This window comes from Sminthopsis crassicaudata, chromosome 2, assembly GCF_048593235.1.
Source record: "Sminthopsis crassicaudata isolate SCR6 chromosome 2, ASM4859323v1, whole genome shotgun sequence".
NCBI classification, from domain to species: Eukaryota; Metazoa; Chordata; class Mammalia; order Dasyuromorphia; family Dasyuridae; genus Sminthopsis; species Sminthopsis crassicaudata.
In genome coordinates, this window is record NC_133618.1 from 47,820,243 (window position 1) to 47,835,639 (window position 15,397).

At 40.3% G+C, this 15,397-nt stretch overlaps 1 protein-coding gene across 2 annotated transcripts in view; it reads right to left on the reverse strand.

The window, feature by feature from the left end:
- The window catches only part of SPIRE2 (spire type actin nucleation factor 2), a 57,641-nt gene that overhangs the window by 15,658 nt on the left and 26,586 nt on the right, over window positions 1-15,397 (reverse strand). For both annotated transcript variants that reach the window (XM_074286148.1, XM_074286149.1), the window contains exons 3-6: window positions 8,007-8,366; window positions 2,584-2,664; window positions 1,410-1,574; window positions 1,028-1,114 (exon numbers count right to left, since the gene is read on the reverse strand). In XM_074286148.1, the coding sequence (XP_074142249.1) occupies window positions 1,028-1,114; window positions 1,410-1,574; window positions 2,584-2,664; window positions 8,007-8,366 (693 nt within the window). The remainder of the gene's footprint in view (window positions 1-1,027; window positions 1,115-1,409; window positions 1,575-2,583; window positions 2,665-8,006; window positions 8,367-15,397) is intronic.

The window sequence follows — 15,397 nt, forward strand, 5'->3', positions numbered from 1 at the left end:
GGATCCATGTGAGCATTCAGGAGAAGAGAAATGTTAAGGTAGAGGACATGTTGTGGGTAAAGTAATTTTCCTGAGCTCCACCCAGGGTGTATCCAGGAAAAGAGCTAATAATAAGGCCTATTTACATAGAACATTTAGGTTTTCCCCAAAACAATCCTGTATTGTGGGTATTGCAGGTATCAGTCCTATTTCCGCTTTGAGGCAAACAAGATTCAGTGGAGTCAGCCCAGCCACCTGGATAGGAGGTATCATTAAATTCAAACCAAGGCCTCTTTATTAGGAATTCATTCCTCTTTCTACTATGCCACACTTAGGAGGATGAAGAAAAGACACTGAAGACGACAATAATAGCTAGTATTTAAATAACACTTTAAAGTTTGAAAAGCACTTGATCTCATTTTATCTTCAACAACTTCAGGAAGTAGGTGTTGTTATTATCTCCATTTTTGGAAACTGAGGCAGACAAGTTAAAGTGACTTGCTCAATGTCACACAGATGGTGTTTGAGGCCAGATTTGAGTTCTCATTATTTTCCTGACTCCAGACCCAGTGTTGTACCCATTGAACCACTGAAGTATCTATAGAATCTCCACAGTCCCAGATGCCTGCAGATTTCTAAAATATTTTTCGACAGTGGCCAGTTGAGTCTGGTCCCCATTCTAGAGTGATAGCAATTGGTTCCATTATGGAAAAAGTCTCAGAATAACATTATTTTCCTTTCTTTCCAATCCAATGCAGAGTAGAATGGTGACCAATTGGCTTATTTCATCCCAGAATAGAAAACAATTCCCAATTTAGCACTGGGGAGAAAAGCAAGCCTCAGGATCTGTCACGATCCTAAGAAATAAATTCCAAGGTTTTCAAGCTGGGCCAGACCCTAGGTCCTCACCTAAGAGAACAGTAAAAGTTTCTATGGCAGGTCAAAGTCCCAAGGGCACTGAAATTAAGAAACCTTTTTGTGGCTCACTTCTCCCTCTTGACACTGGACATAGCCAAATACTATAGGATCCTCAAGGCAAAATGGTTACCTGCTTCAGTGGGGGCCTGGAACGGATAAAATCCAGAATGAGTTCATGGGCATCTTTCTTCACTCTAGGTGGGATGTCACCATCAACCTGGACAAAGGAAGTAGCAGAGTACATGGGGAATGAATTGGTATTGAAGATTTCATCTCCTAGTATTAGGAATGCTGATGAAATGGGGGGCATTCTTGACCTATCCCCATTTTACAGATGGGGAAACGGGTGCCAAAGCAGAATGGGAATGACCAACAACATTCCCATTTCAGAGAAGTGAATTAACTTCTCTCACCTTACCTTCCTGAGAGTGACATGGCTCAGGAGAGCCCAAGAGGGAACCTTCTCTTTCCCTGGCCTAGCCACTAGCAGGCCCAGAGTCGCAGGGACTCACCATGACCTTTCGTAGTTTGTAGTTGCGTGCTCGGATATCCTGCATCAACATCTCAAAGGGGGTCAGCTGGTACTCGGTGGGCAGGGGGTTGAACTGCTTCTCTTGGACCTTCTTGAGTTTCACACCGTGACGCAACTCCCGCATCAGCTGCACCCAGAGCCGGGCCTGGAACCCATAGAGAGAACAAAAGAGCGTTCCCGCTCAAGTGGCCACTGGTCATTCTAATCATACCATGGGATTGGGGAGCTGAAAGGGGCCGCCGGGGCATCTGTCCAACTCCTCCCTAAGGAGAATTGTGTCTGCATGGCGCCTGACAAGTGGCCCTCCAACTCTCCGTCCAGCGAGGGGGAAGCCACCGGGTCCGGTAGCGGCCCTTCTGCTCAGGATAGCCCTGGCTGTTGGGGAGATTGTTCTATCAAGGGTAAATTTGCCTCCTTGTACTTTTAAACTCTACTCTCTGAGAGCAAGAAGAAAAGATCCTTCCTCTTTCCAGTGGGTTCTCTTTCCTATCCTTCCCCTATTCAGTTAGCCCCTGGTCTCTTCAGCTCATTCTTTTATGTAGGCCTGGGACCACTCTGCTCATCTTCATTAACAACTCACATTTACTTGTGCTTTGAGGTTTGCAAAGTATTTTCTTCACAGTACCCTTGTAAGGCAGTTAATACAAATGAAATCATCCTCATCTCTCAAAATGAAAACTGAGGCTATGAAAGGACTTGCCCAAATTTACCGGCAAGGATTTGAGGCAGGATTCTGACATAGGTCTGCAGAGGGGAAGTCACTTCACCATTTCTCGATACTTCACTTGAAAGGAATCCCAGGTTTGAGATTTATAATTATTATAAAATTATAAATTATAAAATGAAATGCTAGAAATTAGGAGAGAAAACCAGGTGGCAGAAAGCTAAAATTGGAGTTGGAACCCTAGACACAGATCTTGTGGGATCTTGGAGTAACCCATTTATCCTCTGTCTGCTTTAACTTTCACATCCATAAAATGGGGAAAACAATAGTTCCTTCATACATACATATCAAGGTCCTGCAAACCTTTAAGCACTACTAAATGTTAGCTGTAATTATCATTCCAAGGAAAGAAAGGACAATGTGACGATTGAACCAGAGTTTCCTGTGCTCTGAGTAAGGGTGTTGGAGGGATGAAATAGCCCTTCCTTACCCAGTCTTTGTGCCGAAGGTTGTCAAGGTCAGCTTGTGGCTTCTCTGCCTGGGACTCATCCTCCCGAAGTTTGAGCAGCATCTGCGATCACATACAATCATAGAGCAAGGTCTTATAAAACAAAGCCCAGTGGCAGGAAAAGGGAGACTAGAGGGACTTCTTGTTCCAGACAGAGGAAAGGGACATGGAGGAAATTGCACATGAATGCATTCAATTAGTGGCAGAGCATGGACTGCCTTTCCTTACTCTCCTTATTGGAGACATTTTCTGACCACTGGCTTCCCAACAGTTCCATGATATGCTGATAAAAGGGACAAGTGGGCATTTTATCCCAAGACCAGCAACTCGGGTTGGGGAAGATAACTGAGGAAGAAGGGGATCATCACAGCCTCTCCCCTTCCCCTTTTTCTCCCTTGGTCCTCCTATCTAAGAGAAAGGTGATCACTCATAGTGGGGAAGACAGTAAGTGGTAGGATTGACCCACATGGAAACTCAGAGGGTTGTAAGAGCTTCTATTCAATGCTCTGCTTCGGAGCAGGGAGAGGCTGCCAGACACTGGCTAGTAGTATCAGACCAGGAAAAGGTACTAAAAGTGGGGCATCAGGTACTACACAGGACAAGGCTCACCATGGCAACCTGGAGTTTTAAGTTTCTCTAGATCCCATTATAATAAGGCTGACCCTTAGAGGTGAAGACCATTGGGATTTTAAAAATCCCACCGTTTATAATAAAAAAAAAGTAAGAAATCAACCTATGGTTCTCTATTTGGGCATCATCTTTCAATAGACCCTCAAGAACTTAAGTTTCCTTTACTAATGAATAATTACCTAAGGGACCTAGATGGGTGTTATCTAACAAATAAGACCTGAGATGCCAAGAACGCATTAACGAGCAGATTCTGGGAATAGAAGAACCCAGACTGGTGGTGAGGGAATTGGGAAACACTAAGAGTATTGTGGGGAGAATCTGAGGTGTGGTATTACCTTCCCAACTGAGCAGCTTTGTTGCAGCAGCATCAAGCTGGAAATGTGGACAGAAATCACTGACTCCCTATCTCATAGATGTTAGAAGAGCCATACCATGGGATCTTCCTTTACTCTTCCCCTAGCCTGTGAAAAGTGGGAGAGTGGCGTCTCTATCCCTTAGCTTTGCAGCACCTTTTAACCCTGAATTTCTTTAGTCCTGATCCCCAGGAATGAAACAAGTTGTTTTTGTCCTCAATCTCTTAGTCCTTGAACTGATTCAAGAAGCTTTGGTATCTGTTGTCATCTTCCTGAGCAATAAGAGTGTATTTTTTTTTAAACCTTTTAGTTAATCTTTTGCTGTTACATCACTTTCATTTTCCAACATATCCCCCAAAAAGTCAATAAAAATTTATTAAGTACCTACAATGTGTCAGGCACTAGGATAAATGCTAGGAATAAAAATATGAAAAGAAAAACAATATTATGTCGTCCTCCCCCATCCTCCTTCAGAGAGCTATTTCCAATAACAAAAAATAAAAAAGGATAAAATTCAAGTAAGCAACTTGTTATGCACACCCATAGTTCCCTACCTCTATAGAAGAAGTTTATTTTCCTATTTCTTCAATGGAGCGTGATCATTAGAATTAGGAATATACAATTTGTAGTGGTACAGTGTGGGCTTTTAATAATCATTTTTACATAGAATTTGGTTGGAACACTGTACCAATAGTATATAAGGAAGATGATCAGTACCTCTGTCATTTCTTTCCATCTCTTTCTAGCTAGAGGATTAAATCTGTAAAGAGTGTCAGTTTATAGTCCTGGAGGTGATTCTCCCACGTGGAAGAGACTCAGATGTCTATGGGAAGCTTAGTACTTCAGAGATGCAAAGCTACTTGTGAGCTTTAGCTCATTTACTAAACCAGTTAAATTGGATGAGGGAATCTTAATTCAAAAGATGTAGGATAGAGTTGGAAGTACTAATCCCCTTATTTTATAGAGGAGAAAAAAAAATAGATCCATAAAGGAAAAAGAGGCTCCTTGAAGGTTATACAGATAATTAGTAATGAAATTTGAACAAAAATGGCTTACTTTTATTTTGAGGAAAGAAAAGGATATCAGGAAAGATTTTCATGGAGGGGTAGGCCTTAATTTGGATGGAGAGGCAAAGGACATATTTCGATAAATTCACATGGGAAGGGAATACATTCCAGGCATAAAGTAGGGAGAAGATCTTAAGTGTGAATGTTCCAAAACAGCAGTTGAGATTATTGAATTTGAATGGGCCAAGGGTCTAGAGCAGTGATACCAGAATCAAACAGAAAGGGCATTGTTCATCTACATGTAATGATGCCTGCAGATCACATGTTAGTTTTATGTCATCTATGTCCTATTAGAGTTTTGTTATTTTATTAGATATTTCCTTATGATATTTCCGCCTGCTTTGAGTGTTTTAAGTAGTATTGGTAGCCTGTGGGCTAGAGTGTGACGCCTCTGTACTACAGCATAGCTTAGGTGAAAGGGAAGAGTATGGAATTGATGGGGGTGAACTCTGAAATCCGTGTCCCAAATCCAGAGAGTCTAGGAGAAGGTATATTTTCCATACAAACCTTTTCCTAAGATAAGGGGCAAATCACCCCCCACTGATCTTTTGGGTAGCCCCAGATCTTCAGGAATTGTGAAATTCAATTGGAGATCTGGGCCTGATATTGAGTGGCTTGAAACTCCCAAGTACTTAGGCCTGAGGGAGCCTTAGCCTCAGACTGTTATAAAGAACAATTCTAAACTTTTATCTTTGCAGAAGTCAGGAGTAAGAATTATGCTTTTGCCAAGGGACCCCTCCCCTCTTGGTACAGCTGCCTACGAGGACTCTTGCTTGCTGTGAAAAGACATTTTCTTCTCAGTGCTAACCTTTATTTCCCTAACAGGACTTTGCCACTCAGAAGTCTGCTTCCTAGCAAAGCTGACTTCTCAGTCCCAATAAATTCCCTTTTGCCATTCAAACTTTTCAGGTTTGTGAATTCTTTTCACATTGGACCTGCGCCTCTGACCAAAGAGGGGATTTTCACATCAATTTTCTACCACTAGAACAGCATCAGAATTATGACTTGAAAGATGGATTAGAGCCTCACATGACAATTTAATCTTAAAGTATATATCACTGGGAATGGAAATGGTAAAGGAGGATAAGAGATTCTGATTATCCTCTAATCATAGGAAGTATCTGAAATGTATTTCTTCTTCTTAAGTCCTGAGATGCTGAGGAAACCTGGGAATTAGCCAGATGGGCGGCATATTACATAAAAGACAGTGGGCAGAATTACAGAGTGCCTTTGAACAACACAACCTGGATAGTGATGTCTATGATGAGTGGGGTCTATGGTGATTATTGGTGGTCCTGTTTTTTAATGGTCCTACTTTGAAATTCCCTGTCTCATTAGCCAAAGGGTACCCAGAGGAGGTAAGAGATTCTAGCCTGGACTTCCTTTTATTCATCACTTGGGACCTTATGATGTAAAACTGGAAGACCTAGTCTAGTCCAACCCAGTTTCACCGATCAGGAAACAGACCCAGGAGGGGAGTCAACTTGCCCAGAGGTCACAAAAAGAAGTTAATGGATCCTGTTTGAGGATGTACTCTGATGCAAGTGAATAATGAGAAGATCCAATTCAATTCCAATTGATCAATGATGGACAGAATCAGCCACACCCAGAGAAAGAACACTGGGAAATGAAATTATTTTTACCTTCTGAATCAGATTTTTCTTGTGCAACAAGAGAACTGTACGGTTCTGCACACATATATCATATTTAAGATATATTTTAACATATTTAACATGTATGAGACTGCCTGCCATCTAGATGAGGGGGTGGAGGGAGGGGAAGGGAAAAGTTGGAACAGAAGTGAGTACAAGGGACAATGTTGAAAAATTACCTATGCATATGTTCTGTCAATAAAAAGCTATAATAAAAAAAAAGAAAAAAGAAAAAGAAAATCACACAGAGTTCTAACGCTGTATAGCTGTTTTTTTCTGTATGGACTTTTGTTAGTTAATGAGAATATATACAATTTTTATGGAAGGACATATCCTGAGATCTAAAATGGACCTAATCTAAATCTATTGGGGGGGATGGGGGAGAGGGCTGATGGGCTTTCCAGAGCTTTTAGCCCTGACAACTCTTAAAAACGGCCCACTGCTCCTTCCCTTGCAAGCAAATGAAATAGGTTTCTGACTAGGAAGAAGGTTCCTACAAACAGGTTGGTTGTTTTGCCTTCCCAGAAGCTGGTCACATGTAATAGGGTTGAATTTTGGATGCAATTTTTTATTTGTTTGTTTTGTTTTCCCTTGTAACCTCAGTGCTTAACACAGTTCTTGGCACAGAATTGGTACTTTGTGCTTGTTGGTTTGACTTGAGGGACAGAAATCAAACATTAGTTTATCTTTACTGATAAAGTGAGAGTTTCACAATAAAAAGACTCAAATTCTCAATTAAAAAAAAAAAGCTAATGGTTAAGTTAAGTCAGAATTCAAACTTGGATCTCCAGATTCCAAATCTATTGTTCTTTTCAATTCAATTCAATTCAATATATAGCTGGTAAGCACCTTATGTGTCAGGAACTATAGTAATCACTGGAAATACAAAAAAAGGCAAAAGACAGCACCTGCCCTGAGCTTAATCTAATGATTTCTGCAATAAAAATATTCAGATGTACTAGCCACAAAAGATAATGACAGAAACAGCAAATTCAAATTCCCTTTTCAAAATTCATGCTTAAAGCTCCTCTACCTCATTTGGCTCATCTGTGTAAAGGGGGTTAATCATGAGACAAGGACATTCAGTTTCATTAGCATTCCCCTTCTCTTAAAAGAAGAAACAAATCAAAAAAACATATGGTAGAGCTTTGAAAGAAGTCTGTCTGTGGAATGAAAAGACAGTATAATTCCTAGCATCTAGTAGGCACTTCATAAATATTTATTGAATTTAAGTGGAATTTGAAATTTAAGTGGAAATTTGAATTTAAGTGGAATTTGAGTCTTTATGACTCTTTGACTAGTGCCCCATTCACTATGTCAGGCTATCAGAACAAAATTGGGGCTCAGACAGGTTAGAAGCTTCAGCCAAAGTTTGAAAGAACCAAAGTTTGGAACAGAGATTCAAGTCCCATCTCGTTCATGAGTCCTAAGGACCTGAAAAACGACATCTCTTTTTCTCTTTGATCTATACTATATAACTAGGAGACAAGAGTCTAACTCAGCTTAAAGATGAGGAAACAGGTCTGGAGAAGTTATATGAGTTTGTCCACTGGTTTTTCCACTTCCCATGTATTTCCTAGAGTCATTCTTTCATTGAATCGATACCTTTGCCTCCCAAACTAGACCCAGACTGCAGCCTCTGTTCCCTCTCACTAACATCAAAGCTGGTTGAGTGAATGAGGACATTTCCACATCCAGCCTACCTCCTTGGCCTCCCGGATCTTGGTGAGAAAGGCCTTCAGCTCCACGGTCTCCACAAAGAGGGCCCGGCATACAGCCTGATAGTGAGCTTGGGCCTCTCTGGAGTCTGTCAGGCGGGCGGCACACAGCCTCATGACTTGGGAAAACGTGCGGACACTTCGTAGAGGGCCCTCACAGGGTTCTTCTTCTTCGTCTTGCCCGCCGTAGCCCTCATCCGCAGCTCCACAGCCACTGTCTTCAGAGTCGCTGTTGGCCATGAGATCGATGAGCTGTTCTAACTGAGGACTGAGCTCCCGCTCTTCATTCTCATCCAGGCCCCAATCCAGAGCTCGATATATGGCGAAACCCAGGGACTGGACCATCTGGAAGGAGAAGAAGGTATTTACAATGGGAGATGCCAGGATCAAAGTCAGTTAGCACCTACCCACCCACCCAACAAGTGCTTAGACATAGTAGATACTATGGAGAATGCAAAAGTATAAAATGCCCTCAAGCAGTTAAGCACTTAGGAAGGATTAATTCAAGATAGTTGGAGAACTCTAGTGTCCTTCTCAAAGAGGACCAAAATGGTATCACTACGTTAGACTCAAGTTTGAAAGGTTAGACACAAATAGTCCTGATCAACATTTGGGTGGATTCTCTAACTTTGATAGGAATTCAGAGAAAGGAAGAAAAGGCTATTTGGGAAAGATGGACTAGGATAAAATTTTAGATTAAGAGGGAGGGGTAGATTTTATTTTTAAAAGTTTTAGTTTACATTGTTTTTAAAATCATAGTCATTTTTGAATATTTATTTTTTTCTTTCCAAATCCCCCACTTAGAAGGGGAAAAAAAAACAAAAAACAAACCAAAACAATTAACCTAGTAAAACGGTATTCTATATCCTAGACCAATAGTCTCACTCTAATCCAAGAAAACATGGAAACATTTCCCCCACTTCTTGGGGGAAGGAGAATCCTTTTAATTACAGAGTTCTATTTCATTTTATTGTTTTTTTAATTTACATCTTTGTAGGGCACCTAGATGGAAAGGCTTCTTATAGGAGATGGCACTTGATAAATCAAGTTTTTAAGAGCTCTAGAGAGTCTGAAAGATAGAGAAGAAGAGAGGATATTTTCAGAGCGGTTCAACTTGTACAAAGGCTTGGGGGCAGGAATTGGAATGTTGTTACTAGGGTCAGCAAGTAATTGAGAATGGCTGGATCACAGATCAGGTTAAGGGAGGCCAGACCACATGGCAGTCCATTGAGCAAATGAGGCAATCAGAAGTTGGGTAATTTGTGGAACTCTTACAAAACTAGCAACCTCAAGCCAAGGTCTCCGATTTTGGATCCCAAGAGTTCAGCTAGATTCTGGTACCAAAAACATCCCATCTCCTTTTCCTGGAGCAGTGGGAGTGACCCAATGAGCACAAGCTTAGGGAGCAGTTCAGCTTAATAGTCCAGTTAGAATGCCTTTAGCATGTTCACTATGTTAGACCTTCTTTTGGAGATTATCTACTACTTATATCTTATATCTTGTTAGTTTGCTTGCTGGTTCCTTCTTTAGAATGTGAGGGTAAGAGGTTTTTGGTTTGGGTTTTCTGTTGTTATCTTTGTCTTTCTTTGTATTTCTACAACTTAACATGGTATCTAGCATCACAGTAAGAGCTTGGTGACTAAATGTCAAAATCATTTGATCAGGATGCTATGGAAGTGAAAAATCCAGGATAAAAATAGGGCAGAAAGGCCTTCTGTGGGTCTGTCATAGGAAACAGCCACATTAACACAGAAAAGAAAGGTCCTGTGCAGTAAAGTGACCCCATTCATATTAAATTTGTGCTGATACAGAATGCACCACTTGGCACGCAAAGGGAAAAAAAAAAAAAAAAAGACGCACCAATCACATTTTCTTCTCCCTAGTCTTGGTCAGTGAGTTGGGACAGAGAGAAGAATCTTTGCTGACTGTTCTCTTTTCCCTCCCTGAGGACTGAGAGTCTTGGTTTCCTATATCTTCATTACTGAGTGAGCTGATGGGAAATATGAGCCTTGTGGGGAGGGAAGAGAACAGACTTTAAAAGCCTGTGTTGTGCAGGAAAGGAGCCAACAGACGGCTACAGTATTCACTGCCCTTCAGAGGCAGTTGAGGAGGGTCCAGAGGCAGCAGGGAGAAGGGGAAGTTGGCCATCTATGCAACAAGGTGCTGATCTCACACACCAAAAAGGATTTGGGTAAAGAGCTCCCCTATAATAAGTAGGTACAACTAGGTGGCACCTCACTTTTCTCATCTGTAAAATGAGCTGGAAAACTATCTTTGCCAAGAAAACCCCATTTGGGGTCTTGGAGAGCAGGACTTTACTGAAAAAGAAGACCCAACAACAACATATAAATAAGGACAGTTCAACCTGTAAAGAATCAGCCCATTTATATCTTGTTTCTTGTCTGATAAGGCAGGCTCAGGTCACATACACTAGATATGGAATGGAGGGTCAGATGACATAATCACCAAGCATGCCCAACAAATAAAAATAAATCCCATCCTCAGGGACCTAGCATGGGACTTTTTCTAGAGGGACTAAGGATCTCTATGGGGTTTGTGCATAGACTTCAAAAGGTCCATGAGCTAAGGTGTGTGTGTGTGTGTGTGTGTGTGTGTGTGTGTGTGTGTGTGTATGTGTGTGGTTATTTTTCTAACCCCTAGCTGAAATCTAGCATTTTCTTCAATTGTGAATTTTTAATGGAGGTGAAGAAAGAGATAAATATTTGTTAAGAGTCTATTATGTGGGATAGCTAGACGCCTCAGTGGATAAGAGCACTGGCCCTGGAGTCAGGAGGCCCTGAGTTCAAATCCAGCCTTAGACACTTGACACTTACTAGCTGTGTGACTCTAGGCAAGTCATTTAACCCCAGTTGTCTCCCCCTTTTCTGCCCCCCTCGAAAAGAATCACTATACATTAGGCACTTTGCTAAGCACCTTACAAAAGTCCTCTTTAAAATAAATCTAAATGATAGATTCAGGGACACTAATGCATTGTTGGTGGAGCTATGAAATGATCTATTCTAGAGAACAATTTGGAACTATGCCCAAAGGACTATTAAACTGTACATATGATCCAGTAATGTCTCTACTGGGTCTATATCTCAGAGAGATATAGGGGGGGAAAAAAAGGGAAAGGACCCATATGTGCAAAAATGTTTGTAGCAGCTCATTTTGGAAATCGAGTGGATGGTCATCAATTAGGAAATGGCTGAATAAGTTATGGAATATGAATGGAATGGGATATTATTGTTCTATAAGAAATGATGAGCAGGCTAATTTCAGAAAAGCCTGGGAAGACTTACATGAACTGGTACTAACTGAAGTGAGCAGAACCAAGAAAACATTGTACACATTAACAGCAAGATTGTGTGATGATCAACTGTGATGGATTTGGCTCTTCTCAGCAATGCAGTGATTCGAGGCAATTCGGATAGACTTGGGATAGAAAATGCCATCCACTGCCAGAGAGAGAACTAACTAAGGAGATTGAATGTGGATTGAAACATAGTATTTTCATCTTTTTTGTTTGCTTACTTTTTCTTTTTCACAGTTTTTCTCTTTTTGGCCTGATTTTTCTTATAACATGACAAATCTGGAAAAATGTTTAAAAGGATTGCATATATTAAAAAAAAAAAAAGAAAGAAAGAAAGAAAGAAAGAAAGAAAGAAAGAAAGAAATTTGAGAAGGGATCCATAAGTTTCTCCAGAATGTCAAAGGTTTAAAACCATCAAAAGGGTTTCAGTACTTCTAATCTGGAAGAATATTCTATAGATAGATCAAGTTAATGAAAGATATCCCTATAGGATTGTGGTTTTCTAATGAATATCTTTCAATGTCTATGAATGGCCCATGCAAAGATACTGTGAAGGATGATTTTGCTATTAGGGAATAGCTTACTGGGGACTTTTTTTTAGGATGCTGGGGATTTATTTGTTATTGAAAAGTTGATCAGTCAAATTGACTAGAAGATTTTAAAAGCATCTGATTTGTAGGAATCCAGGTTTTAATACAAAGTATTATCCAAAATTATTTTTCATTTAAACAATAACTGTTGGAAAAATTGATAATTATTTTGCAGGTTTGGACCAGCATGTGTTACAGACAAATAGCTGGATGGTTACAGTATGGGTCTTAGAATTAGGAAAACTGGAGTTTCAGTCCTAGCTCAAATGCTGACTAGTTAGTTGTCTGACGGGGCAAATGATTTCCCCTTTTTCAAGCTCAATTTTCTCATTCATAAAATAGAAATAATAATAGCACCTACCTTACAGGGTTGTTGTAAAGATGCAATGAGATGACATACATAAAGAGCTTTAAAAACATGAAAGCACTATTTTTTGTTGCATAGTCCTAGCTTACTCTCCTTGATTCCATTTGGGGTTTTCTGGGCAAAGATATTGGAATGATTTGCCATTTCCTTGTCTAAGTCATTTTATAGCTAAGGAAACAGGGAAATAGGGTTAAGTGATTTGCTTAGGGTAACAAAAGGTCGAAGTGTCTGAAACTAGATTTGAATTTAGGATTACCTGATGACAAGGCCTGAGCTTTATCCACAGTGTCATCTCACCGCCCAAGTGCTATATACATTTTAGCTGTTATCAGTTTGACTCTTAAAACCCTTCACAATCACCACCTAGCTGCTCTATTATACCTATTATTATCATTATTAACCTTTATAATAAATTCCAAGTGTATGAGAGAGCTAAATATAAGAATGCTTACACCATTAAAAAGTTAGAGGAGAATAGAAGGTTATAGATCTCATTGTGGATAGGGAAAGAAAACAGGAAATACAGATTCATTGCTGGTAAAACAGTCCAACTTGTTTTGGAAAATAATTCATAATTATGCAAGAGAAATTACTAAATTTTTCAGAGCCAATGACCCAGAGATCCCCATTTATTGAGTTTATGCTCCAATGAATTTATCAGCAAAAGGAAAATACCTATCTGTATTATTCATAGCAGCACAACAAGTAGTAGCAAAAACAAAACAAAACAAAACAAAAAGTAGAAATAGCTTGTGTAGGGAATGACTGACAAATTGTGGTATATGGCTGTAATGGAATATTATTACTGCGCCATAAAGAAAGTTGCATATGAAGGATTCAGAAAAAGATGGTAAAAATTGTTATGAAGGAATACCAAGTGAATAGAAAGACTGCTTCTCCGAAGCACCACCTAAAAACCCCAGTATATATACCCTGGCTACCACAATAGAAAGCAATTTTAAATAGGAACAAAACTAAGCTCAAAGTTACTGTGTTAATACTAACTTCCACAGCCCATGACTGGCTTTTTTTTTAATAAATGGAAAATTACTTAAGTAGAAGGTTACAAGGACTTTCAATGTCATTTTAACTATTCTTCCCCCCCCCCCCCCAGGCTGGGGTTAAGTGACTTGCCCAGGGTCACACAGCTGGGAAGTGTTAAGTGTCTGAGATCAGATTTGAACTCAGGTCCTCCTGAATTCAGGGCTGGTGCTCTATTTACTGCACCATCTAGTTGCCCCCCATTTTAACTATTCTTGATTGTTGGATACTGGGAAAGACTATGATATCCTATGGTTTTGTATGAGCAAAATTTAAAAGGAAATTGGAAACTGCAAAAACAAGTAAGACCAACTTTGCTTTTTTTTTCTCCCCCCTGTAAGTTGTTAAGTCATTTTTCAGTCATGTCTAACTCACTTGACCCCATTGGGGGGTTCTTGGCAGAGGCACTGGAGTGGCTGGCCATTTCCTTTTCCAGTTCATTTTATAGATGTGGAAACTGAGGCCAACAGGATTAAGTGAGTTGCCCAGAGTCACAAAGCTAGTGTCTGAGACTAGATTTGAACTCAGAAAGATGAGACTTCCTGCCTCCAGGCAGGACACTCATGTACTTCACCACCCAGCTGTCCCCTTTCCTTAAGGATCAATGACATCACAGATGACATCTTGACTTCCTGTGAATTGGAATTAAGTTAGGCAGAATTGCACAAAGAAGTCAGACTCACTTTCTGCCAGAGTCATCAAAGTTCAACAGTAAGACTGGTGATGGCCCAGGATGCAGTGGATGATCTTGGCTCTGTTGATATCTGACTTAAGTGCTAAGTACCTCACAGAACCTGTTTCAGTCGCTTTGATGGCTATTGGAACAAATTATTCTCATCTGCTCATTCCAGGTGGGGGGGAGTCTTCATGTGTTTGGGGTAGACATCCCCCTAACTCACCAATGAGTCTGAGGTCTGTTGGTTACCCTCAGCCTAGTTGAGGATGCTTAATAAATGCGACTGAAAAATGAGTTAATCTTCAGGTCCTCTTCAAGCACTAGATTCATGCTCCACTTTGGTGTTAAAAGGGTTAACTAATTTCCAAACCTCTGTCTTATCTGATGAAGGCTTGTGGATTAGTGATTTCCTACCTCCCCAACTTCTCTCTCTCCATAGGAAAAAAATCTGGGATCTAGGCCAAGTAGAGTTGTCCAGTTTCCAGAAGAATGTCCGCCAGCTCCCCACACCCGCACCGCCCCCAAACCAAGCTCCCAACCAGAGAATTCTCCTTCTCAGTTTTGAAATTTAATCAAGATGTCTTCGATAAAAGCCAAGAAACTTTTGTGGATCAGCACAAGGAGCCAAAATGAATGAGGGAAAATCCCAAACACCAAACTTCTATAGCTTGGGGGTCTATAAATACTTTTGATTCCATTTCACACTCTCAGTGTTAAACCCATTTTAGAGACCATTGTCCCATCTTAAAAGTCCTGGGTTAAAATCTACTTCTGAAGCTGGCTGCCTGTGTGACTTTGGGCTGGGCATTTAATGTCTCTGGACTTCAGGTTTTTCAGCTATAAAAGGAGGAGGTTGAATTTAGGGGCTCTCAGAGTTCCTTTTCAGCTAGATCTGTGATCCCTAGAAATTAAATTCATGTTGCAGCAGAATTTATATTAATTCTAGGAATCCGTTTCCTGAGACTTTGGGAATATTGCCTACAGACAGTGTTGTAAATTAAAGTCTATGCAAGATTTCAGATGGGACTTCCTTACCCTTTATTAGATTTATGACAAACAATCAATAAGTATTTATTATGTGCCTACTATATGTCAGGCAACATGGCTTATTGGATGGAGAATTGGTTATACATGTCTTAGCTCTGACACTTTACAGTGACTGCTGATTATTTACATCTCAGAGCACTAGGAAATTTAAGATTCTAAACTACAACACAAGCCTATAATCTTTGTTCCTAGGAGAGGCTGAAACTGAAAAACTGAAAAGATCTCTGCAGCGCCAGAATTCTGAACTGCAGTGGCTTAGGCAAATGCAGCTTTTGAACAAGTGCAGTCCTACTATGGAGAGTTCCCAAGAGAAGGGAGCGATTGCGATTAGGCTGTCTAAAA